Here is a 26,971-nt window from a genome sequence, read left to right on the forward strand (position 1 = left end):
TATGAAAATTATCATTGTTAAGTCATCCTCTGTCTTCTAAACAGTAGAAGTATCCAACAGTATCTTCCAAATCAGCTGTACTTCTTACTCTTGTGTGGGGTCCTACATAGTTCATGATACTAAAATATATATATATATATCTCACACATATATATAATATCTTTTTAAATGGTGAAGCCATCACTTCATGACTTTTGTTCTTGAATATGTTCTTTGCTTTGACTGAATCCAATGTGATAACTTAGTTAACATTTCACTAATCCAAGAGAAGGCAAAGGAAGGGAGAAAAGATTAATTTTAAAAGCTGTATATGGTACAAAAACCCCATATTAGACTTTTAAAAATAGATGTTTATACATGGGAAAGAGTTGTTCTTTATTGATTTTACATGGATATGGATTTTTAAAAAAATTATTAATTCTCATGGTTGGAAAGAAAATTTAGGAGTAGAAGGAAAGACAATATTTGGATGTAAATATTATTTTCTATTTTCAGATTTATTTTTCAAATGGCAGATGAGTCATACAAGCAGCCTAGCAATGAGGTTGGATATAGGATCAATATAAAAAAGTGAATAGTTTTCTTTAATACACCATCAGCAAACAATTAGAAGACACACATATGCGTGTATGTATATCTAAGATATATAATTTACAACTAAAATTATAGTGAATCTAGAAATAAATTTAACAAAAGTTTTTCAAGGCCTGTTCATGGGTGTTATTAAAATTTTGTTGAAATACACTAAGTAAAACTTTAATAAATGGATATATATAATTTCTCATCATTTTCTTGGATCTGAATGAGGCTTTAAGGATCGCTTAGTATAACTTAGATCAAGTCTACAAACATCTCTACAAATTCCATGCTCGTGAAGGAAACACTTATTTTCTGAGGCTATTTATTCTTTCTAAATTGATTTATAGACTTGACACTTCTCCAGTAAAAATCTACAAAGGTTTTCCATGAAACTTGACAAGCTGATCTAAAGTTTATACAGAAGTTCAGTGGTCCTAAAAGATAAGGCATGTTTGAACAACAAGATGGATAATGAGGGGAAACATTTTCTTATTTGGAGGTCAAGATTTTTAAAGCCGTGGTAATTAATATGGAGTGTCAATCACTGATACAGGGGTATATAAACTGACCGACACAATAACATACAAAGTCCATATGTGGTGCCAATAAAGTTATGGATAAAAATATGAACTTGCGTTTCCTCAGAAAGGAAGCATGTATGTTCAATAACTAAATATTTGAAGAAAAGTTTAAATTCACTAGAATCAGAAACGTGTAGAACGACCTACTATGTTGTGCTCATTCATCTGGCAGAAACTACGAACAGGGGAAATACTCAGTATTTGAGAGGATGTAGATCAATAGAATTTATTATTCACTACTGTCAGCAATTTAAATTCGCACAACCATGTTGAAAACTAGTTTTATATTAGCTTATAAATTTGAAAATTTATGTACCCAGAAATTCTATCTCTAGTGATATATCTAGTAGAAATTGTACACCTTGTACCAGGAGATATAAAGCAGAAAATTCATAGCAGCAATGTTTGTCATTTTAAGAATCGAGATGGCCTAACTAATTTTTTTTTCTTTTTTTTTTTTTTTTGTGGTATGCGGGCCTCTCACTGTTGTGGCCTCTCCCGTTGCGGAGCACAGGCTCCAGATGCGCAGGCTCAGCCGCCATGGCTCACGGGCCCAGCCGCTCCGCGGCATGTGGGATCTTCCCAGACCAGGGCACGAGCCCGTGTCCCCTGCATCAGCAGGCAGACTCTCAAGCACTGCGCCACCAGGGAAGCCCGGCCTAACTAATTTTTTAAAAATTGTACTATATTCACACAACAGATAGCAAAGAAATGAATGAACTATACTATCCAAGGGCAATAGGACAAAATAGATTATTTTTGTAACATCCTATTGAATGAAAAATAAAAGAACTATGTGCAGAATGGCTGTTCATATCTTCAAAACTAGAATTAGTTCATGGGCATTTCTTATATTCATTATTGTTTCAAAATTAAGAACTAGACTAAAAATTAAAATAAAATTAAGGAGAGCCATGTGTGAACTTGTGGTGATAGGGAATTGTGAACCAAAGATTATGATTTATCCCGTTCCATGTAGCTGATCAAAAAGAAATTAGAGATCAGAGAAGTTAATTCATTTGTCAGATGTCATACAAACAGTGGTACAGAAGCTGAATTCAGTCAGTGGGATTTAAATCCAGTATCTTTCCACCATACCACATTGCCACAAAGAACAGGGGAATAGAAAAGAGTAGTTCTTTAAGAGAGCTTTGCACAAAAGTTCTAAAGTTACGTAAAGTGTACATTCCTGGCAACTCTTTAGCACCACTGTTCTCTAAGACCCATAAGTCTAATTTATACAAAGTTTGTCTCCCCTAATATTTTTCTAGCCTCATTTGAAAATAAGGAAATAAGAAAATAGCTATACAAAAATGCAGGCAACAGCACTGACATTTTAAACATTTACAATAAACTGAAAGCAAATTTTGTGATGCATTCTCCCATGCACTTTCATTCAAATATCTTTTAAAGCATTTTCGTAATATTTTACCTTATCAGAGCTGAAAGAAGCATTTGAGATCACCTATTTCAAATCTTATTCTATAGATAAAGTTCCCAAGGTAACAGTGTTCATAGCCAAGCCCGGATTCAAGGTCACTTCTCCTGGTGTCTAAATCCCACGGAGGTTTCTAGTCCTTCTGTAGTGACCTGAGGGATTTCTGTCATGCTGGACAGAATAATGCATTTAGAAGCAATTTGAGAAAGAGAAAGTGAATGCCAAATATTCTAGTGTATTCCTCACACGGGAGATGGCTCTACCACAAATTTATTATGCTTCTACAAAGTGCAGTCACAGTGAAATTTAGCAGCTGCTCCCCACTGAGCCCATCCCTCTGCTGCTTCAGGTAAACTTTATTAAAAGTTAGGACAGAGAAATAAATTAGTGATTACTTAAAATATAAAGGAATAAAATTGGTGTGACAACATGGGAAATATCCTTATTTATTCTCGCCTATCCTTAAATAGGGAAAAGGTTTAAAATGCTTTATAGACGTATTTGTAAAGAGATGCCACTTTTGAGGAAACTCAGATTAAATCTAACCTCAATCTCTTGTCAAAATATTTCTTATTAATAAAAAGTAAGCACTTTGAATGCTATCAAATTCAAGAAACAACTGTCTTTCAAATTTATATTTTAGGCTCACCTAAAAACAAAACAAACAGAAAATATCATATCCTCTACTTGGAAATTCCCTCTCTTGCCCAGATAATGACTTAGACTCCTGTCTATCATTTAAAACACAGTTTACTTCTTTACCTCCTCTGATCTCCCCATGTATTAAACTTCTTTCATTTTTACCTTATCATAGTAGTCATTGCAGTAGAACTTGTTTTAGGGCACCTCACATATATGTCCACCATTGCATTGTGACCCTGTGGAGGTAGGTACTATGTCTTACTGACTGTGCTGGTCAGTTGCTGTTTTGGTCTGAGTGCCATTCTTGCCTCTCAGTGTTCTGCCTGTGTTGGAGGAGGGTGGGAACCTGTGGGCCACATTTCCCAGACTCCTAGTATTTCTGGGTCCTGTTAGGTTCAGTTAATGAGAGGTAGAAAAAGGGGAGAAGCTACTCCTTTCTTGGACTTTCTCACGCAAGGAGCCACAAGGGAAGTGCCAGGAGCAGCGGAGGCTGCAGCGTCACTGGAGGGCTGGGAGGGCAGGCAGGGTTCTGGACACGCCCTCATGCAACTCAGCTCCAGCTGTGCGTCCCCAGGGGCACAGTGCCCTGGGTAACATTATCGAGTCCTTTGCTTCTCCACCTCAGGAGTGGTGGTGTTTTCCTGCAGTTATTAATCTTTGGATAACCTTTCCTTCTGTTCTTACGGCTCTTTCAATACCCAGCTGTTTTCAGTTTAAGAAAATTCTGTGTTAAACTCCCTGTGTTTGAAACTCATAGGACGATTCTATTTATTCATATTTGGAACTAGTGCAATGTTTAATACAAAATAAGGAGTGAAAAAAATAATTTAGATGAGAGAAGGTCCTTACTAACTAAATATGATTCCAGGGCTGCAATTACAAGGCTTTATAGGGACACAAAACTCTTAATAGCAAAGCAGTCATTAAAAAAATGATTATAAAGTCAGAGACTTCTCAGTTATCATTTCTGTTTAACACTAGCAGAGACCCCCCTAACTCACTGTGTTAGGTCATTTGTAGGTTAGGTCATTGTTGAGTATAGGTGTTGTCAACATTATATATACCCAGCAAATTAAAGGCAAATTTATTTCAAATTTCAAAAGATAATGATTTGAAAATCAAAAGATTAAGAAAAGCCCTTGGCCATCATCAAAAAATCTAGAAACAATAAATGCTGGAGAGGGTGTGGAGAAAAGGGAACCCTCTTACATTGTTGGTGGGAATGTAAATTGATACAGCCACTGTGGAGAACAGTATGGAGGTTCCTTAAAAAGCTACAAATAGAACTACCATATGACCCAGCAATCCCACTACTGGGCTTATACCCTGAGAAAACCATAATTCAAAAAGAGTCATGTACCAAAATGTTCATTGCAGCTCTATTTACAATAGCCCAGAGATGGAAACAACCTAAGTGTCCATCATCGGATGAATGGATAAAGAAGATGTGGCACATATATACAATGGAATATTACTCAGCCATAAAAAGAGACGAAATTGAGCTATTTGTAATGAGGTGGATAGACCTAGAGTCTGTCATACAGAGTGAAGTAAGTCAGAAAGAGAGAGACAAATACCGTATGCTAACACATATATATGGAATTTAAAAAAAAAATGTCATGAAAAACCTAGGGGTGAAACAGGAATAAAGACACAGACTTACTAGAGAATGGACTTGAGGCTATGGGGAGGGGGAAGGGTAAACGGTGACAAAGCGATAAAGAGGCATGGACATATATACACTACCAAAAGTAAGGTAGTTAGCTAGTGGGAAGCAGCCGCATAGCACAGGGAGATCAGCTCGGTGCTTTGTGACCGCCTGGAGGGGTGGGATAGGGAGGGTGGGAGGGAGGGAGACGCAAGCGGGAAGAGATATGGGAATATATGTATATATATAACTGATTCATTTTGTTGTGAAGCTGAAACTAACATACCATTGTAAAGCAATTATACTCCAATAAAGATGTTAAAAAAAAAAAAAGAAAGGCCCTTGGAAAAATTGACTGAAGACCACAGATATTTTTGCAAAATTCACTTTTTGTGTTTATACTGTTAAAGTCAGACAGACGCAAACAATGTCTTATCATGCAGTCACACAGTTTTGTCAAAAAAATAATGCAAAATAAAGAAAAAGAAGACTCAGCAGGAGTTAGGTTATTTAACGGCTACAAATGCTTCCCATCCCACTTCATACCTCTCTGTAATGTGACGTGCCACCTCCCCCCAGCACTGAAGTGGAATCTCTTCTACACCCCCTTAAATCTGAGCTGGACTTGTGACTTGCTGTGACGAATAGGACGTCTTGGAAGTGACATAATGTGACCTCCAGAGATTAGGCTTCAGTATACCTTGCAGTTTACATCCTCATCCTGTTTGATCACTGCCCTGAAGCCTCCATGTAAGGAAGCCAAGTTAGCCATGTGGAGGAGAACTGAAATGCTCTCTCTGGCGTCCAATCACCACACGTGAAAAGAGGCCATCTTGGATTTTCTAGTCCACCAACCATCAGAAGTAGGAGGAATAATAAATCATTATTGTCTTCAGCCACTGCATTTTGGGGTGGCTTTTACATAGCAGTTTCGCTAAAAATACAACAGTTGCTTCAGTTTTAGATTATTTTAATGAGTAGCAAAGAGTTGCAATATTTTCATAATTGTTACTTTTTTAAAGACAATGCCCTTGCCCATATAAAACAATAAACAATTGGTTATTTTAAAATTGATAGTATTTTTATATATTTTTCTTCAGATGGTATTCCATGAGTGAGTAAATCTTTGTCATTGTCAGAAATCTCAATTTCTGAAAGAAAGTGAATGGGCAAGAGGAATGGGCAGGTTGTTACGAGCAATCAAAATATTCATCCTGGGCTTCCCTGGTGGCGCAGTGGTTGAGAGTCCGCCTGCCGATGCAGGGGACACGGGTTCGTGCTCTGGTCCGGGAGGATCCCACATGCCGCGGAGAGGCTGGGCCCGTGAGCCATGGCCGCTGGGCCTGCGTGTCCGGAGCCTGTGCTCCGCAACAGCAGGGGCCACAACAGTGAGAGGCCCGCGTACCGTAAAAAAAAAAAAAAAAAAGCAGACCAATGATTTTGACAATATATGATGTAATGAGATGTTTTCAAAGGAATCCATGCATTTCTTAAAATTTCCCTCTATGTTTTAAACAAAATTAGCAGGGTCATTGGCTAAAGGTACAGTGTATTCAAGAATGTGCAGCTCTGTAATTTGTATAATACGTATTTTGTTCAGTAATGTTGAGGGTACGTTTCACTTCACTGCAGAAGCAGAGTGTACATTCTGATTTGCTAATAGTATATAAATCTCCCTCCTTTTCAGGGAGATCCAGCGACACTGAAAGTTTCTGGAAAACGAGTCTAGTGAAGCGATGATACCTATAAAGCTACACACTCAAAATTTGATGTCATTGAAATATTGTTAGATACATAACTATATATAACTATACATATGTACATACACTTATAAGGAACACAAGTTAAGAAAAAGCACAAACACATTTAAAAAATTAATAATTGTAACCTGACAGTGGATCTGCATTCAGTGGCATGTAAATGGTGTTCCTTGTGCAAGAAAATTTTGACATTCTTAATTCAATCAGGGCATTCAGTGATGTAAAAGAAGTTCACAAGGACTTTGTAACTGAAAAAGGCTCACATCACTTTGGAGATTTTTTCTGCAAGTGAAGAGAACATAAATATAATAGATTTCAGTAATACTGTTTTTATTTTATTGCAGAATGGATCTGACGTAGCATCATCTGACTATACAACAATTAACTACAAGAATTTAAAGGGGTCAAAACTAACATTCTTCCATACTGCTCTCTGGTAAGTTTCATATCTATGATATATGTTTTAAAATCTAAGGGTGAGTATATTAAACCTCTGGTTTGGGCTAAACACATAGAGACGTCAAATACATTTATAATTGTTAGGTGTTTTTTTTTTTTTATTGTTTTTAATAAATTTATTTATTTATTTATTTTTGGATGCATTGGGTCTTTGTTGCTGTGCGTGGGCTTTCTCTAGTAGCAGCGAGCAGGGGCTACTCCTCGTTGCAGTGTGCGGGCTCTAGGCGCGGGCTTCCGTAGTTGTGGCTCGTGGGCTCTAGAGTGCAGGCTCAGTAGGTGTGGCGTACGGGCTTAGTTGCTCCGTGGCATGTGGCATCTTCCCGGACTAGGAATAGAACCTGTGTCCCCTGCATTGGCAGGCAGATTCTTAACCACTGTGCCACCAGGGATGTCCCTGTTAGGTGTTTTTCGAAAGTTTTTTTAAAAGCAGTTTCTTGGGTTTATTTTCTTTAAACTACTTTATTGAGGTATAATCGACATACATAAAGCTGTATTATATTTAATGTACACAACTTAATAAGTTTTCTTGTGTTTATTTTTAGATTAATAATGATTCAACCCATTTATTAAACCCTCATTGTTTTATGGGAACTAGAAAATTTGCGTTAGTTGTTTTAGTATAATATTCACAACACACCTGGAAGGCAGGTTTAAATAATAAGTGTTAGAGGGATTTGGTGACTTGGTCAAGTGGGTGAAAGATGTGGAAATTCAAAAGTCTTGCTCTTGGTCTCATCCCCTTCACCATTTCATTCAGCTGGGCCACAGTGCTCTCTAAGTTTTAACTGCAATCAGTTTTATTCTATTTTTAGGCCGTTTTTCTAAAGTGTTTTTTTTTCCTTTCTTTTCTCATATCCAAACTATTTTTGTTTTAAATTATTTATTTATTTATTTAATTTCTTTAAAAACATGAACCAGAGTATCACACTAATTTGTATTAGAGGACTGTTTATTACTATTACAGAGGAATATTGTCTGTAAGCACTCTAGGTGGTTATTTCAGGAGGCTGAGTTCACTTTTCATCCAGAAAAAGCATAGAGACATTTTTCCTCTTTTGAGACTTTACAATCTGAAATTTCAATGCACCTGATTTCAGTAAGTTTGGAAGGAAAATTGCTTTTAAATGTTTTTAATGGAAAAATTAGGTACTGAAATACTGGCATGTTATAAAAACATTACCCAGCCTTTGCAAACATCTAGAGCAGCACTGTCCAGTATGACTTTCTGTGTTGGTGGGAATGTCCTGTATCTGCATAGTCCAACATAGCAGCCACTGCTGAGCACTTGAAATGTGCATGGTGCAACAGAACAATGGGCTCTAATGTTAATATGGCTAGTGGGTACCATGTTGAACAGCAGGTCAAAATGAAATGACTTCAAGCATCCAGTCCCCCTGGTAGGGCTGACCTCCCACACTGTTCAGACAGCACACAGAAAGTGAGCTAGTCTCTTTAAGAAAGCAGGTGAACCCTGTAACTGCACTCTTCGTTTTTCTTGCTACTGTAGAGGTGGCACCATTACCATGTTTGCAAAAGTAACGACCTGGTTTTACTTGCAGGAGATTAATCCCATCTATCCTCACTCTTTTGTAACAGTGGTTTTCTGCCTGAGAGTTGGAGAACTGCTCCCTTAAGCCACTTTAAGTCACATCGGCTTCTAGGCACTAAACCTGCCGTGGGTTGTGGATCTGAAGATCTAGGTGGTGGGTGGATTTGATTTTCCTGGACCTGACCAAGGCCAAAATTGTTTCTGCTTCATTATTCTGAGAAATGGATACTTTGCATGAGGCAGTCTAGAGTTCTAAAACAAACACTAGTGGATATAAAAAATATTCAAAGTCCTTATCTACAGAATTCTTTGTTTTCTACAGTAACTGTGTTCTCTTATGCTTAAATCAGTTCAATATAAAGATATCACAAATCTAGGCATGACATTTCTTAACGCTATGCATTCCTACTGGGATAAGCTTTTTCTATCAGAGAAGTAAAACTCTGAATGCTGTAGTCACAAGGTTTTACTGAGACAAAAATGTACAGGAAGCAAATCCATCTTTGACACGTAATTATCTTTTTCGGCATCCTGCTCTTCCCCTACCACATCTACTCTCTATTCTTTTTTCTCCCCCCTTCTCTTTTCTGTCCGACCCTCTTGAATCTGGTGGTCTTTCTTTGCTCTCTCCTAAATCCCGGTCAGTTCCTAGGAAAAGGGTTGAAATTCAGATGAGGGTGATCAGAGACAATCTTACCTTTTTAGTGTACTTGAATTTTAAGCACAATTTTGTATCTGTTTGAGGAATTGAGTATTTTTAGCATATCCTATGCTAAATTTGATGGAATCAAGGATTTATTTTCTAGCTCCTGAACTCTCACTCTAATTTTGTGCACCTACTGTTCTTCTGTGTAAAGTTAATCATGATTTCTGGTCATCCTAATCTTTCTATATCAAAGAAGACATCTAAATCAAGAAAGATCATATAAGGAAAATGTATCAGTGAATACTGGTGTTATGATGCCTAATGATATTAAATTAGACATGAGCACATCCACATAGTACTCACCTTAAAGAAAAATTCAAGCAAGGTGTTTAGAAAAGAGCTTTTTAAAAAACATTGTTTTCTCCTCCTCTAACCTCTCAATTCCTCATGGGTAGTTAACTGACTTTTGGTCAGGGACATAATTTAGAATGAAAATTCTTCATATAATAGCTTGTTCACCTTAACGTATAACAGAGGTATTTAATGACATTTTTTTATACTTCCAACCAATGTGGAGGGGCCAGGATCAGATTTATCCTCTTAACTAAAACAACCAAAATAAATAGACAAAATATGAAAAATAATTGGTTTTAAGATACTAGATATCAGGTGACAAAGACAATGACCTCTGAAAGTTGAGAAACAAACGAGGTGAACTCTACAATTGCCTCAGTTTATTGCCTCTAGAATGTTTCTAGGCCATGGTTCAGGGAGGAGAAACTCAGACAGAGTCTGGTGGATTCCCTGAGTTGAGGAGATGGAGCTATGAATTTGAGAGACCAAAGCAGTTAGAATTCACAGAGGAGAGTATCACAGAGGAAAGAGTTGCACAGAGAGAAAACCTCAGACATCTATGGTAGGTTTCTCTTGAGTTGAGTGTTCAGCAGAATGTTAACCAGCACATGTGTGTGAAGAAATTATCTGAGACTAGGAACAAACATCTAAAAATATTAGAGGAAAGAGGTTTTGGCACTTTCACAGGTATGGAAGAATGCCTACGCCTACCAGCCAGATAAGAAAACTCGTAATTCACAGGGCATTGTAATTGTAACTCAGGAAATTCATGCCTCAGTAGTGGGGAATAATTAGTCCTAGGCTAAGGACTACTCCAGACCCACCTAAAAATCATGAAAGCAAGACCTGAATGAATCAAATTATTTATAAGTAACTTAACTGTATCTTAGAATAAAGCTAAGAAGATTTTAAAGGAATACAAAAATCACCAGTAGTGAACAAAGTAAAATCCACACGATGCCTGTCATCCAGTCAGTTTACCAGGCATGCAAAGAAGCAGGGGACACAACCCATAATGAGGAAGGTTATCGATGATAATCTAATAATATCATTATAATCTAACAAATGCTATAATGAGCATTAAGGACATTAAAAACACTTATTATAATTGTATTTCATATGCCCCAAAGTTGTGTCACGGAAGAAATAAAAAGGATGCAAATTGAAGTGCTTGGCCTAAAAGTGACAGTGCCTAAGATGAAAAACACTCTGGATGTAACTGCATATGAAATGTGGCAGAACAGGATATTAGTGAACTTGAAGACATAGAAATATAAGCTATCCAAAATAAAATGTAGACGAAAATTAAAAATGAGCACCTGTGAGTTATAGGACAGCTCCTTAATATACCTGTAATTGGAGTCCCTGAAGAACACAAAGGGCAAAAAATTTGGAAGAAATTATGGCCAACGTTGTCCAAGTTTGATGAAAATTATAAAATATAGATCCATATTCATGGATTGGAAGACTCAGTATAGTTAAGATGTCATGTCTTTCCATCTTTATCTATAGATGTAACATAATCCCAAATAAATCCCAGATCAGGTTCTTTTGCAGATGTTGGCGAACTGGTTCTCAAGTTTATACAGAAAGACAAAAGACCTAGAATAGCCAACACAATACTAAATAAGAACGAAGTTCGAGACTGACACTATCCAACTTCAAGATTTACTGTAAAGCTACAGTAATCATGACAGCATGCTATTGGTGGAAGAATAGGATACAGATTAATGGAACAGAAGAGAGAGCCCAGAAGAACGCCCACATAAATATAGTCAACTAATCTTTGAAAAGGAGCAAAGGCAATTCAATTGAAAAAGGATAGTTTTTTCAGACGTTTAACTTTCACAAAAATGGACTTAATATGGATTGTTAACCTATGTCAGAAGCAAAACTATAAAACTAAAAACGTTTGGCAAAAATCTATGAGCTCTTAAGTTTATAGATGCAACATCAAAAACAAGATCCATGAGAGATATAAGTGAAAAGATACACTTTATTAAAATTTTTTAAAAACCTGCTCTGTGAGAGACACTGTTAAGACAAGGAATAGATAAGCCACAGATGAGGACAAGATATTGTTAGAACATATATCTGATTAATAAATTGTATCCAAAATATACAAAACTCTTAAACTCAACAGTGAGAAAATAAGACACCTAATTAGAAAATGGGCAAAAGATCTAAATGAACACCTTACCAAAGGAGATACACAGATGGCAAATAAGCATATGAAAAGATGCTCAAGATCATTTGTCATTAGAGAATTGCAAGTTAGAGCAACAACGAAATATAGATACCAACTTATTAGAATGGCTGCACTCCAGAAAACTGACAATAAAATTGCTGTCCAGGACGTGGAACAACAGGAACTCTCGTGCACTGCTGGCGGGAATGTAAAATGGAGCAGCCACTGTGGAAGACAACCTGGCGATTTCTTACACAGTTAAGCATAATCTTACTAATGATTTGGCAATCGCACTCTGAGACATTTGCTCAAATGAGGTGAAAATTGTGTTCCCACAAAATACTGCATGTGAATGTTTATAGTAGCTTTATTAATAATTGCCCCAAACTGGAAGCAACCAGGAAGCCCTTTAATAGTGAGTGGATAAACAAAAAGTGGCATACCCAAACAATGGAGTATTATTAAGCAAGAAAAAGAAAGGAGTTATTAAGCCATGAAAAGCATAGGATGAATCTTCAATGTGCATTGCTAAGCAAAGGAAGTCAGACTGAAAAGGCTACATACTGTATGAGTACAATTATATGACATTCTTGAAAAGGCAAAATTATATGGATAGTAAAAAAGATCAGTGGTTACCACGGGGTTAGGGGAGGGTAGGAGAGAGTTAAATAGGTAAAAGATTGGAGACTTTTCTCTTTTTTTTTTTTCTTAATATCTTTATTGGGGTATAATTGCTTTACAATGGTGTGTTAGTTTCTGCTTTATAACAAAGTGAATCAGTTATACATATACATATGTTCCCATATCTCTTCCCTCTTGCGTCTCCTTCCCTCCCACCCTCCCTATCCCACCCCTCCAGGCAGTCACAAAGCACCGAGCCAATATCCCTGTGCCATGCGGCTGCTTCCCTCTAGCTATCTACCTTACGTTTGTTAGTGTATATATGTCCATGCCTCTCTCTCGCCCTGTCACAGCTCACCCTTCCCCCTCCCCATATCCTCAAGTCCGTTCTCCAGTAGGTCTGTGTCTTTATTCCTGTCTTACCCCTAGGTTCTTCATTTTTTTTTCTTAAATTCCATATATATGTGTTAGCATGCGGTATTTGTCTTTTTCTTTCTGACTTCACTCTGTATGACAGACTCTAGATCTATCCACCTCATTACAAATAGCTCAATTTCGTTTCTTTTTATGGCTGAGTAATATTCCATTGTATATATGTGCCACATCTTCTTTATCCATTCATCCGATGATGGGCACTTAGGTTGTTTCCATCTCTGGGCTATTGTAAATAGAGCTGCAATGAACATTTTGGTACATGACTCTTTTTGAATTTTGGTTTTCTCAGGGTATATGCCCAGTAGTGGGATTGCTGGGTCATATGGTAGTTCTATTTGTAGTTTTTTAAGGAACCTCCATACTGTTCTCCATAGTGGCTGAACCAATTCACATTCCCACCAGCAGTGCAAGAGTGTTCCCTTTTCTCCACACCCTCTCCAGCAATTATTGTTTCTAGATGTTTTGTTGATGGCCATTCTGACTGCTGTGAGATGATATCCCACTGTAGTTTTGATTTGCATTTCTCTAATGATTAATGATGTTGAGCATTCTTTCATGTGTTTGTTGGCAGTCTGTATATCTTCTTTGGAGAAATGTCTATTTAGGTCTTCTGCCCATTTTTGGATTGGGTTGTACTGGCACAAAAACAGAAAGATAGATCAATGGAACAGGATAGAAAGCCCAGAGATAAACCCATGCACATATGGACACCTTATCTTTGATAAAGGAGGCAGGAATGTACAGTGGAGAAAGGACAGCCTCTTCAATAAGTGGTGCTGGGAAAACTGGACAGCTACGTGTAAAAGTATGAGATTAGATCACTCCCTAACACCATACACAAAAATAAGCTCAAAATGGATTAAAGACCTAAATGTAAGGCCAGAAACTATCAAACTCTTAGAGGAAAACATAGGCAGAACACTCTATGACATAAATCACAGCAAGATCCTTTCTGACCCACCTCCTAGAGAAATGGAAATAAAAACAAAAATAAACAAATGGGACCTAATGAAACTTCAAAGCTTTTGCACAGCAAAGGAAACCATAAACAAGACCAAAAGACAACCCTCAGAATGGGAGAAAATATTTGCAAATGAAGCTACTGACAAAGGATTAACCTCCAAAATTTACAAGCAGCTCATGCAGCTCAATAACAAAAAAAACAAACAACCCAATCCAAAAGTGGAGACTTTTCTTTAAGGCCAAGAACCATTTTGTACTATACTATGATTATGGATACATGACCCTATGTATTTGTCATAAGGCACAGAACCCATAGAACCTTATAAAGCACAACGAGTTAACCTTAATATGAGCAAATTAGAAAAAAAAAAACATTTAGGAGGGCAGGATTCCCTGGGTGGAATGTAGCATATGACAAAACAAGAACTTGTATTAGAAACATATGAAACAACCTTATTCAAGGGGGTGGGTGAAAAAGGTTCTGAACTAAGTAACTTTGGAAATGAGTGGAGGCTGTAAGAGTAAAGAAATAGTACCTAAGCACTATACTTTAGTTGGTAAAGATTATAAATTGTGGTACTATTCTAAAGGCACATTGAAATGAACAATTAAATAAATTATGGTGGATAACGGGAGTCAAATTTCTGACTGTTGGAATGGCAGTTCACAAACAAGAAAAAGAAGGGAATGGAGTAATCCAGGTGGTAACAGGTTAGAGTTGGAGACGTCAGTACAAAGTCCTATTTAGCTTAATATAGATCCTAATGGATAAACATACAAATAGTTACAGATATCTGGATATACAGAGGTTAGTATGTACACATATATTTCTTTGCTCTTTCAGCTGAGAGGACCTAGAAGTAAGGATATCCAGTAGCAACAAGCACACTTAGCACCTAGATCTTGGATACCCTGCTCCAGTAAAAGGAACCAGCTGCTCTTTAAAGAAATAGTTTAATCTAAGACTGGGGCAGGAAGTATAAAAGATGAGCTTAGAAAGATCAGTGGTTTCCAGGGGTGAGGTGGGGAGAGATGAGTAGGTCGAGCACAGAGGATTTTTAAGGCAGTAAAAATGCTCTGTATGATAATAATAATGATGGATATATGTCATTATACATTTGTCTAAACCACAGAATATACAAGACCAAGAGTGAATTCTAAAGTAAACTGTAGACTTTACGTGATTATGATGTGTCAGTGTAGGTTCCTCTTTTGTAACAAATGTACCCCTCTGGTGTCTGATGTTGACACTGGGGGAAGCTATGCACATAAGGGGGTACAGGGTATATGGGAAATCTCTGTGCCTTTCTCTCAATTAAAAAACAAATTTATTTATTTAGCTGCACTGGGTCTTAGTTGCGGCATGCGGGCTCTTTTAGTTGTGGCATGTAGGATCTAGTTCCCTGTCCAGGGATTGCACCCGGACCCCCTGCATTGGGAGTGTGGAGTCTTAACCACTGGACCACCAGGGAAGTCCCTCAATTTTGTTATATAACCGAAAACTGCCCTAAAAATGAAATGTTTTAAAAACTAAAAGAAAGGGACTTCCCTGGTGGTCCAGTGGTTAAGAATCTGCCTGCCAATGCAGGGGACAAGGGTTCGATCCCAGGTCCGGGAAGATCCCACATGCCGCGGAGCAACTAAGCCCACGTGCCACAACTACTGAGCCTGCGTTCTAGACGCCGCAAGACACAACTACTGAAGCCTGCACGCCTAGAGCCTGTGCTCTGCAACAAGGGAACCCAGTGCAATGAGAAGCCCACGCACTGCAACGGAGAGCAGCCTCAGCTCTTCGCAACTAGAGGAAGCCTGGGCATAGCAACGAAGACCCAATGCAGACAAAAATAAATAAATAATAATAAATATTAAAAATAAATTAATTATTAAAAAAATTTTTTTAAACTAAAATAAAAAAAGATAAGCTTAGAGAATATTATAGTGCCAGAAATTAAGGAAGTGCTAAAGTGTGCTTGTGTGCACAAGCACAGACACACACAATGATGGAAGTATGTCAGAAGGACACAGGATCCAATGAAAAAGGATACTGATGGAAGCCTTTTCATTTAAAGATGGAACAGTTTCAGCAACAAAGTAAAATAATATTGGATTATAAGCCAACATATATCAAAAGTATCCATGAGTCCATATGATTGATTAAATAAATAAATTGGGAGAATAGACAAATCTGTCATGTGGAAGAATTCCAAATATATACAGTATATATAGTTACTATTAGTAAATATACTATTAGTGTATGAATATATACTTTTACTAGATAGATAGATATAGATACTCTGCCCTCAAGTAGGTGGAACATAATTCCCCACTCCTTAACTGTGGTGTGCATATGGTGCCTTGCTTCCAAAGAAAGGATGAAAAAAAGAGTAACCTGACAGCAGGGAAAACACAAACACTTCCTTCTCCAAGTGATCTAGGTCAACGTCATCAATGATAGCTCACATTAACGGTACGTACTCTTGATGTGGTGTGATGGGAATGGCACTTTACCTCCGTAGCCTTTCCCCCCAAAACTCATCATCACAGTTTAATCGTGAGAAAAACAACAGACAAATTCCAATACAGAACATTGTACAAAACAGCTGACCAGTATGCCTCAACACTGTTAAAATAATTAAAAAATAAGGAAAGTCTGAGAAACAGTTATAGCCAAAAGGATCCTAATAACGCACAAATACTAAATGTAATGTAGTGTCCTGGCTGGGATCCTAGAATGCATAAAGTACATTAGGAAGAATGAAGGGTATCTGAGTGAGATGTGAACTTTTAGCTAATGAAACTGTGGGGGGGGAAGGGGGAAGGGGAGGGTAAATGGAAACTTTCTGTACTAGCTTTGTAATTCTTCTATAAATCTAAAAGTTTTTACATTAAAATTTATTTTTATTAAAAATAAATTTAAATTAAGTATTTAAAATATTAAAAATAACATTTAAAAATAGAGACTTTCAAAAGTCATTAATGACATCACACTCACTGTACAATATTTTAATCGGAATGATATCTGAGACTCCTTATTACTTTCTATTGAAAACTGTATCTCATTTTAAATCTTGTTGAATTATGCAAACTATGTATGACATGCAGATGTACTTGGGATGGCCAAAAGTTTCATTCGTTTTTTTCCGTAAGATGGCTCTAGTAGCATTTAGCTATCTTTAACTTCATTCGAAACAATTTTGTTAGATTGTATGTGACAGCTGTCATATAAGTGTGCATTTAAAAAAAGACATCAAAATTGGTGAATTTTTGTGTAGCCATTTTAATATTGAAGATGGGAGGAAAAAAGCAACATTTTCGGCATATCATGCTTTATTAGTTTGAGAAAGGTAAAAACGCAACTGAAATGTAAAGATTTGTGCAGTGTATGGAGAAGGCGCTGTGACTGATCGAACATGTCAGAAGTGGTTTGCGAAATTTCATGCTAGAGATTTCTCACTGGATGATGCTCCATGGTCAGGTAGACCAGTTGAAGTTGATAGCGATCAAATCGAGACATTTATAGAGAACAATCAACGTTATACCACGTGGGAGATAGCCGACATACTCGAAGTATCGAAATTAAGCGTTGAAAATCATTTGCACCAGCTTTGTTATGTTCATCGCTTTGATGTTTGGGGTCCATATAAGTTAAGCAAAAAAAACCTTCGTGATGGTATTTCCACATGTGATTCTCTACTTAAACGTAATGAAAATGTTCTGTTTTTAAAACAAATTGTGACAGGCGATGAAAAGTGGATACTATACAACAATGTGAGATGGAAGAGATCGTGGGGCAAGTGAAATAAACCACCACCAACCACACCAAAGGCAGGTGTTCATCCAAAGAAGGTGATGTTGTGTATATGGTGGGATTGGAAGGGAATCCTCTATTATAAGCTTCCAGAAAACTAAACGATTAATTTCAACAAGTACTGCTCCCAATGAGACCAACTGAAAGCAGCACTTTACAAAAAGCATCCAGAATTAGTCCACAGAAGACACACTATCTTCCATCAGGATAACACAAGACTGCATGTTTCTTTGATGACCAGGTAAAAACTGTTGCAGCTTGGCTGGGAAGCTCTGATTCATCCACCGTATTCACCAGACACTGCACCTTTGGATTTCCATTTATTTCAGTCTTTACAAAATTCCCTTAATGGAGAAAATTTCTATTATCTGGAAGACTGTAAAAGGCACCTGGAACAGTTCTTTGATCAAAAAGATAAAAAGTTTTGGGAAGATGGAATTATGAAGTTGCCTGAAAAATGGCAGAAGGTAGTGGAACAAAATGGTGAATGTGCTGTTCAATTAAGTTCTTGGTGAAAATGAAAAATGTGTCTTTTATTTTTACTTTAAAACCGAAGGCACTTTTTGGCCAACCCAATATAATCTTCTGAAGAGAGTAGCCAGTGTTGCCTATAATTTGTATCTTTATTTGCAAATTGTCTTTATTATGTAAGGGTTGTGTCAAGTGAGACGTTAATAGGAAAAGTGCACCCGCTAGAGCTTTGGGTGTTTGCAAACTTGCAAAACTCAATATGTTTGTTATTATGGAAGTCATCACTTACCCTATTTGTAACATACTGATTAAAAGGGAAAACAAAATAGTAACACTTAGGGCAATATAAAGATCGCTTGGGAAAAGTGCATTTATGTTACAGAATGTCAAGTCCCTTAACTGAAAATGTAATACAAAATAAAAGTAAATGCCATTAATAAAATATTAACTTGATAAAGTTTCAATCCCAACAGTGACAACAATTAATATTCTTATATGTTGACTGTTCGGGCAAAGAAAACATTGTTTATATCCAATATAAATATATTTGGGAAGGGGCTTTTGGCAAAAATGTTCTTACCTCATAAATAGGTTTCTGAGACCAATTTCAATGTGTATGGGGTCCCCCACACCAGTAAGCAATTCTCAGACACCAGCAGAGTATCCAGAGATTGCATCAGATTCCACAGGTTAAGGGTTCAGCCTACAAGACTGTCATCCTGTCCCCACTGCAGACTCCAGTCACGAGTCCAGGTTTTTCACCGGTGCTTCTGACTGACCAGCTATAAATCAGAGGTTCCCATGAAGGGTTCAAGGTCCCCAAGGAAGGTTCAATTAATTTGCTAGAGTGGCTCCCAGAACTCAGAGAAACATTTTACTTACTAGGTCAATGGTTTATTATACAAGGATGTAACTCAGGAACAATCAGAAGGAAGAGATGCATTAGAGCAAGGTATGGGGACGGGCATGGAGCTTCCATGCCGCCTCCAGGAGCACCACTGTCCCGGCATCGCCACGTGTTCACAAACCTAGGAGCTCTCAGAATCCTGTCCTTTTGAATGTTTATGGAAGCTTTAATTACATAGGCATGATTGATTCAACTTCTAGCCCTCTTCTCTCCCTGGAGGTCAGGGGGTGGGACTGAAAGTTCCAATCCTCTAACAACATGATTGGTTCTCCTGGCAACCAGCCCCCATCATTAGGTGCTTCTAAAAGTCACCTCTTCACATATCACAGGACACCTTTACCACTGTCTACACTTAGGAAATTCCAAGGTTTGGGGAGGTCCTGAGCCAGGAACTGTGGAGGAAGACCAAGCATATATATAAGAAAAATATATTTGGTCATTCAGATGACCAAAATATATTTCTCATAAATCACAAAAAGAATAAATTTTGAGTAGCAACATCAACAAAATTGCAAAATAGGAAGCCCAGCCTATTCTTCTCCTAGGGAGACATCCACAAACCAATTGCCTTTGTAAGAAATCCAGAAACCAGTTAAGAGGTTCAGGCACCAGATAACACAATTTGCATGAATAAGAGAAACAAAGGAGTTGCATCTTAATCTCTTTCTAGTCTTTTGATGTGACTTTGTTCCACTATGACCCGATGATCCTTTTCCAATCCAAAGGACAGTCCAGGAGCCTCTATGCACACTGCGGTGGGTCATACAGTTCTCTGGCAGGTTGTACCAAGAGGAAATTGAAAGCCTTATTTTACAAATTGGAACATTTTGGTTTGATTTATAATGCTTTCTCAGGCAGGGTCTAGCCCATAATATGCATACGCCAAACCTGAAGCACCAGCAGTTGTTTTTATCTTAATCGGTGGAAAATATAACCACAAATGCATACACAGGGAGAAATGATTTGTGACGTCTGAATCAGCAGTACAGTAATGTGCAAAATTAGGTCTCTACACTTCTCTGATTTTTCCCATTCAGACTCTTTTTTTTTTTCCCTCCCTGACATTAAGCACCAACTCTTAATGGTAGAGAGGAAGAAAAGAAGCACAAGTCAGTAGGTCTTGGTGACCATCCCTTTTCCGCCACCAATGAGTCATGTCCCTCTGGCGAGTCTGTAATTCCTCTCCTCCTCAGATTTCTCCTCTGTGCAAAGTGAGCTGTAATAATACAGTGATTACAAGAACAACATTGATTGTCTAACTCTCAGGGGCTTTCACTTTACAAGCATTGTCTCAGCCATGAGGGTGATACTCTACCTGTCCTTGGTTCACAGATGAGAAAACTAAGAATCAGGGATGATATGCAGCTTGCTCAAGGGCAGGCTGGTTGGAGGTGGCTCTGGAGCAGACCTTGAACCTGGGCTACCAGACTCCAACACTGCCCGCTCAAACCACTACCCTGTACAGTCAGAATGCAGATATCTAAGGCCAGTGAGTAACTGCGGACCCACTAAGTGTTAGGCACTCAGTGGGGGGTTGTCACACATTATATCACAATGGCTCTTTAGTCATTATTCTCTTACTTTTTAAGAAAAGGAAATCGAAGACCAGAGTAAATGAGTCATTTAATCAGAACCACAGTGAAAGCTGAATTCATATCTGGGCTTCTCTGTTTATAATGTCTAAACTCTCTCCACTGCGTCATGTGGTCCATGTGGCTCTCTCTCCCCTGTGGCCATCAGGTAGGGGCTGGTGGTGCAATGGCTTGAAATACTCAGGTATTTTATTCAGTGCCAGCCTCCAACTCATTCTATTACCATAGCCCATTGATATGGAAAAATCCATCTTTAACGGTTGCTATGAAAATTTACACTTTGTCCTAAAGAAGTTATTATTGCCAGGAAAGGTTCAATTATTTTTCATTTTTGATATGTGTACTGATCCTTTTAAAATGCATTCTCTAATTTATTTTATGGGAACAATTTTAAGTATAAAGTTTTAAAAGGAAGACAACTTTTTTCTCCTGGAGAAAAGAAGAGAATTTAAAAAAAAGAGAAAAAGAGAACTTTTCTCTTCTGGAGAGCCTGAGACCCGTTCCCTCTGTGTGGAGTCATTGAAGGAAATACTTTCAGAGCTTTGCAGACCAGAATGCCGAGCCTACTCCCCGTGGCACTTTGGACATACTGCTTAACTTTGCTGAGGCTCAATCTGTTTGTCTGTTAAATGGGCACAATGATATTTCCCTCAAAGATTGCTATAATAATTTAAGTAGATAACAAGTGGCATATAATATGTGTTCAACAATATTTAATCCCCTTCAATAATTACTTAACAGAAATTGTCAATTTATATCTGCTTTTGCTTAACATGTTATGTTTGAAAATGACAAAATCAGGGATATAGGCCTAGAAATACAGAGTAAACACTCGAACAATGACCTTTCTTTTCCTCTGCTTTTTTTTCTTTTTTAAGGGCTTCAGGTTTTCACTGCCTTTGCCAGAGGTCAGGAAGGAGCTGTACTCTTATGTGAAGGGCAGCAAGTCCTAGGGTGAGAGCAGTAAAACTGGGGTCAGAAAAACAAAGTTCAATCCTCAGTGCTTTATTTACTAACTCTATGATCTCCTCAAATCATTTAAATTCCCTGTTCTTGTTTTCTCATCTGCAAAATAGGGAAATTAAAAATATCTCTTCTGCTTTGTTTGTAGGCAAGAGCTAGCCCTTATGGTGAATGCTTCTGTCATTTCCCCCTTATTTCATTCATTCTATAGCAAGGCTGCTGCTACTGAATGCTTATGTTTCTTCTTACTTGTTATCACCAAGAAGTGCTTGAGAATCTCAGTGTTCCTATTATAAAATTTAGCACATTCTAAGTTAAATATCTTGACATTTATTTTGAAGAGCTTATTTATCCTTCTATGACACCATGTTATACACTTATCATTATGTGATACTAGCTCCATTATTTAAATACTTCAATATTCTATTCAAGAACTGGCAATATCCATGGATCAGCCATTCGAAGAGTGATTTTTCTGTAGCTGGCGATCTTCTGAATTCAACTTTACTCCTCTCTCCTTTAGGCCATTTGAATTACATCTTTAAATTGTTTAGGAGGTTTGGTGTGAGTGTGTGTGTGTGTGTGTGTGTTTTGGGCGGGGGGTTCCCTTTCTTCAGTATCCCATCATTTTTATTTTGGGGCCTTTTGGGAATTATTATTAAAGAATTGGATTGTAGAATGCCACTGCGTATTCACAGCCTGAAGCATTCATCCAAATAGATCTATCCAAAGCATTCAGTTTGTGGATTTGTACTCCTGATGCACTAAAATAAGAAATGTTAATTTCTTGCAGACTATTACTAGATGATTTTAAATATCTGCCGAACAGGAATGTCTGTTTCCTTGTGAGGCATTTCCATAATAAAATCCTGGCACCATAGCTGAAGAGGATAATTTTATATAAACAGAGAAAAACAACAGCAAGTATTTTCCCCAAGGACAGTTTTAGCTACCATTTACCAATGCTGCTTAGTTATTTCTGTCTCATTTTATGCTTTTGTTTTGAAACAAAACACAATTTTACCTGGATGCACTCCCGGATAATCAGGAATTAGCTCAGTATGTTGACTGGCTCTGCTGAAGGCAAGACGGGCAGAAAATCAGGAGGCTCCACCGCCTCGCCCCTCCCCCCACGGACATCTCCAGAGGGGAGAAAAGGGTTAAGGATTATTGAAGAATAGAGGAGAGGGGAGGGAGCCCCGAGGAGGCCCAGGCGCGGCAGGCCTCGCCTCCAAGTCCAGCTTTCATCAGCAGCGCAGCGCCCGGCGGCGGAGCTCTGAGCGCTGCTGTGAATTTGGAGGAGGGACGCTGCTGCTGCCAATTTCTGGGACCACGGCTGCGAGGAGTGGGCGTGGCCTCGGCAGTGTGGATGCTCGTTCGGAAAGATGCTGAGCGCTTTTCAGTGAGCAGTCAGGGCTGTGGTGTGTGTGTTTGTGTGTGTGTGTGTGAGAGAGAGAGAGAGAGAGAGAGAAGGAAGAGGAGGAGGTAGAGAGACCAAGACACCCAGAGGTGCTGAAAATCCAGACAGAGCTGGGAGACAGACTGAGAGCGGGACTGGAGCCCTCGGAGAGCCAGTCAAGATCTTTTGGGGGAGCCCAATGAATGTGAACATGAGGCCTGTCACCGGAGCTGTTCTCAAGACGCTACTTCTGTTATCTACTCCAGATTGGAACAGGGTTTTAGCTGGGAATTCCTGTAAGTATACAGCAAATGATTTAGAACTTGAAGGGGGCCTCTCTGCAAAACTTTAATTCTGTTGTTTTTTATGATGATTATTTGCAGCTGGAATTGCTGCAAAGCACATTGCTATAAATGAAGCCTCACTTAAAATCTTGCAAATACGACTGGGTTTACACATGTCTTTCCTCTTGGTCTGGTCAGAATATGCAAAGTATCGTTTCTCTGTCTACGAGCAGAATCTTGTCCTCTTGTCTTTGTGTATTCATTGAGAACACTCAAGTTCTAGTAAAACATTAAATCGTCATCTTAATCGTGGAATAGCCTGTGAATGTCTTCGTTTCTTCCCTTTTTTAGGTTTCCTGAATTTTACTGGAATTATGTCTAACAGGAAAACAACTGGCAGACTTTACATTATGCTACATTAGCTTAGATTTCTGAAGTTTGCAATTTGGCAGACTGATAGCTGGCTGCATCTTTAAAATGATGCCAGGATAATAACTGAAACATACTGCAGAATTCAGGGGCAGAATTGGTAGAGGTGAACCTCAATATTAGGAATTGTGTCCTCACTGCCATCAGAATGAGACTTGAACACGGGGGCTTGATTCCTACATCTTGCTTAAAGAAATACATTCAGGTGCTTTTTTCAAAAGTATTATTCTTGAATTTTTAACTTTATAAATTTGTGATTGAATATTCTGATTCTGAGTTAATGAGATTTATTAAGACCTTATTTCTAATTTAAGTATCATCCAAAATAATTTGACAGAGGTCCCTTCATCCACTTTTTATTAGAGATAAGAAGTTTTAAAAGTTACATTTGGCCTAAAATCTCTAAAGGGGAGAATTTCCCCCTCCCTGATGAATGATCAACAAACTCAGCAAATACTTTTTCTCTCTTTCTTGGACTTTAAAGGAAAAGCTCATCTGCTTTTCAAGAAAGGGCTATGAGGCCTGGTCAGGAATTTATGTCACTACATTTCAAGCAGGTTTAGGTTTGGGGGGACACAAATAAGCCAGGAACAAGGCATTTGCTATGGTACATCCCTTGAGCGCGCTAAAGCACTCTGATGTGGGAAGAACATTAGAAGTGACCTTACGGGCACAAGCCAAATGCTCATTTACATTGAATGGCCACTGTGATTGCGTCCTTCCATTCAGCATTAGCTCATTTAATGGTGTGGTATATCTATCACTCTGAAAGAAGAGAACTTCACTCGGACGCTGCAGTGTGTTTTAGCTTCTGTTTTAATTTGGGGGTGTAAGAATCCCATGAGTCAATAAAATGTGCATATTTTCACCTCATCAAAATCTTGGAATGCTGTAATGGTAGCATTTGACCCACATTACAACAAACAAACAATAACAACACAGACCCCCCCCCCACAGAAAGTTTTGTAGAAAACGCATAAGTAATTCATCGTCCAACTGCCGAAGTTCAGCAAAAAAGGAAGCGCTAGAGGTCACTCTTACAATGTAAAGCACATCATTTGAAGCATCCTTCCCTTAAGGAAAGCAGCGCTTAAGTCTGGCCTAGAGGCAGTCTTGTCTTTCCAATATGCTGACTGTTTGAGTTTATAATTGACTGATGTGACTGACTGGGCTATTAGTTGTTCACATTTGTTTATTTTCTTGAAGCCCAATAAAAGGCAGATCGACCTTCAATAGCTTCTTTGTAATATATCTTCTTCAAAGGAAAGATGAGCTGCTGAGAAGATCTCAGGAGAGCAGAATATTCATGGGTGCTTAGCTCTGGCTGGGCCTCTCCTGACACTTAAAATTTCAATCCTGATTCTTTTAGCCTTGGTTTATTCTTCAGGAAGTAGTTTAATGCTCTTTTAAACATTTGATTAACTTAAAGAACCTATAGCATTTTAAATTATTAGGAACATTTAAATATTAAAGTTGGAATTCTTGGTTACCATATGTGTTAAGAGTTGACTGTTCTTAAAGTGTCATATATGCAGTTAAATGACTTCAGATAATTAAAGGTGCATTTAGTAATTTCTTGTTACTATCGCATTGACAGTATGATTTGCAGCAGTAGATATAAAACAAAAAAATTCATTTGCCAAGTTTTATTTCATTAGTATTTTGTGTGGGGGGGGAAGAAAGCAAGGCACTTATTACCAAGTCGTGGTACTCCATGTATTGTATCTTTTTTGGAGGAACAAGTCTATATGTTTACCAGCAAGGTTGTAATTCAGCATAGTGACAAGTGACCATCAACCACCATAAGTGTTTTTAAAGTATTATAATAGCTCCAGTAATTCTTTTGGACAAAACCTTATATTAAAACATGAATCAATCTTGAACACCAATATTAAAGTCAGGGAGAACTGAAGAAAAATAAAGGAAATTAAAGGTCAGTCTCTCGGGTGAATACAAAGACATTTTCCCTCTATTTACAGCTGATTCACCAGGAGCAAATCTGCTATCCACTGAGTCGGCCCAAGACTGCCCAAGGCCGCCAGTATGAAAGCTTACACGGGACAGGACTTTATACACCAGGGACAGCTCAGGGATTAGGTACACTTTAATTTGAATGTTAGTTGATCTAATTAATCAACAGGGTAAGTTTACATTAGAAGGTTTCTGTGCAAACACACACACACACATACATGTTCATGTGTATCTATGTGTGTGTGTGTGAACATATGTATATATTTATATAAAGGTGCATAAACCACTAGATGCGTGTGCTTACACATCTTTGGTGACTGCTGACTCCTCTTCTGACTAAAGATGAAAAACGTTGAATGGACCACATTCTTTGGCTATTAGCACCCTACTTGACATTTCAAAAGCATTGAACCAGCCCCAGGTCTTTCCTCCTTGTTCTGGTCAAGGTGTTACTATATTGAAGAGTTCCTCTGTGAAAGTTTAGAGACAGATCCTCGTAGTAGGGCTTGCTCTTTGATAAGCTGCACAGGCTGTTGTTGCTTTCTTCACTTGCTAGTAAGATACATGCACTGAAAAGGGAGTCACCTCTTTATTTTTTTAAATTATTAAAAAAATATTTATTTTCATTTATTTATTTATTTTGGTTGCGCTGGGGCTTAGTTGTGGCCGGTGGGCTCCTTAGTGTTGGCTTACGGGCTTCTTAGTTGTGGCATGTGAACTCTTAGCTGCGGCATGCATGTGGGATCTAGTTCCCTGACCAGGGCTCGAATCTGGGCCCCCTGCCTTGGAAGCGTGGAGTCTTAACCACTGCGCCACCAGGGAAGTCCCTTTATTTTTAAATTGCTCTTATGAACCCACAGTTTCCTTCTGAGCATTAAGACGTTGTTGGGGGAGGGGTGGACACTGTAAAAGAAGAAAAGGTGTAAGTCAGCAAAGAGTTTTGCTTTTATTTTTACTCTTGCAGATCATGTGATGGAAGCTCTCTGGCTTCAGGTATACTGAGAATATTTAATGCTTAACAAGTAGCTTATGAATGACATAATTAGAAGTTAATTTCTCACTGTGTGCTTTCTTTTCCATAATTGGAATAAAGGCTGTATCTGATATCTACCCTGAAAGAAGCACTAAAGAATATGTTAAAGTTAACAAAAGTTGAAGGTAATGACTTGAGTAGATGATCGTTCTTGTGGGCTCTGGGATGCCACCTAAATGCTACTGGACAGATTCTCAAATTGTTCAAATTCAGCCTTGTACCTCTTTCTAGAAACTTTCTTCTTTTCCTCC

At 38.1% G+C, this 26,971-nt stretch overlaps 1 protein-coding gene and 1 long non-coding RNA gene across 3 annotated transcripts in view; one reads left to right on the plus strand and one right to left on the minus strand.

Moving 5' to 3' along the window:
• Positions 1-22,901, minus strand: part of LOC132593897 (uncharacterized) — an 82,487-nt gene extending 59,586 nt beyond the window's left edge. Inside the window, exon 1 of the long non-coding RNA XR_009559902.2 lies at positions 22,629-22,901. This is a non-coding gene — a long non-coding RNA (uncharacterized lncRNA). The remainder of the gene's footprint in view (positions 1-22,628) is intronic.
• A 4-nt stretch (positions 22,902-22,905) lies between these two features.
• The window catches only part of CNTNAP4 (contactin associated protein family member 4), a 264,163-nt gene continuing 260,097 nt past the window's right edge, over positions 22,906-26,971 (plus strand). For both annotated transcript variants that reach the window (XR_009559901.1, XM_030863289.2), the window contains exon 1: positions 22,906-23,299. Coding sequence is in view for 1 of the 2 variants with exons in the window: in XM_030863289.2 (XP_030719149.2) it covers positions 23,203-23,299 (97 nt within the window). In the remaining variant the exon portion in view is untranslated. The remainder of the gene's footprint in view (positions 23,300-26,971) is intronic.

The sequence above is a fragment of the Globicephala melas genome, chromosome 19 (genome assembly GCF_963455315.2).
Source record: "Globicephala melas chromosome 19, mGloMel1.2, whole genome shotgun sequence".
Taxonomy (NCBI): domain Eukaryota; kingdom Metazoa; phylum Chordata; class Mammalia; order Artiodactyla; family Delphinidae; genus Globicephala; species Globicephala melas.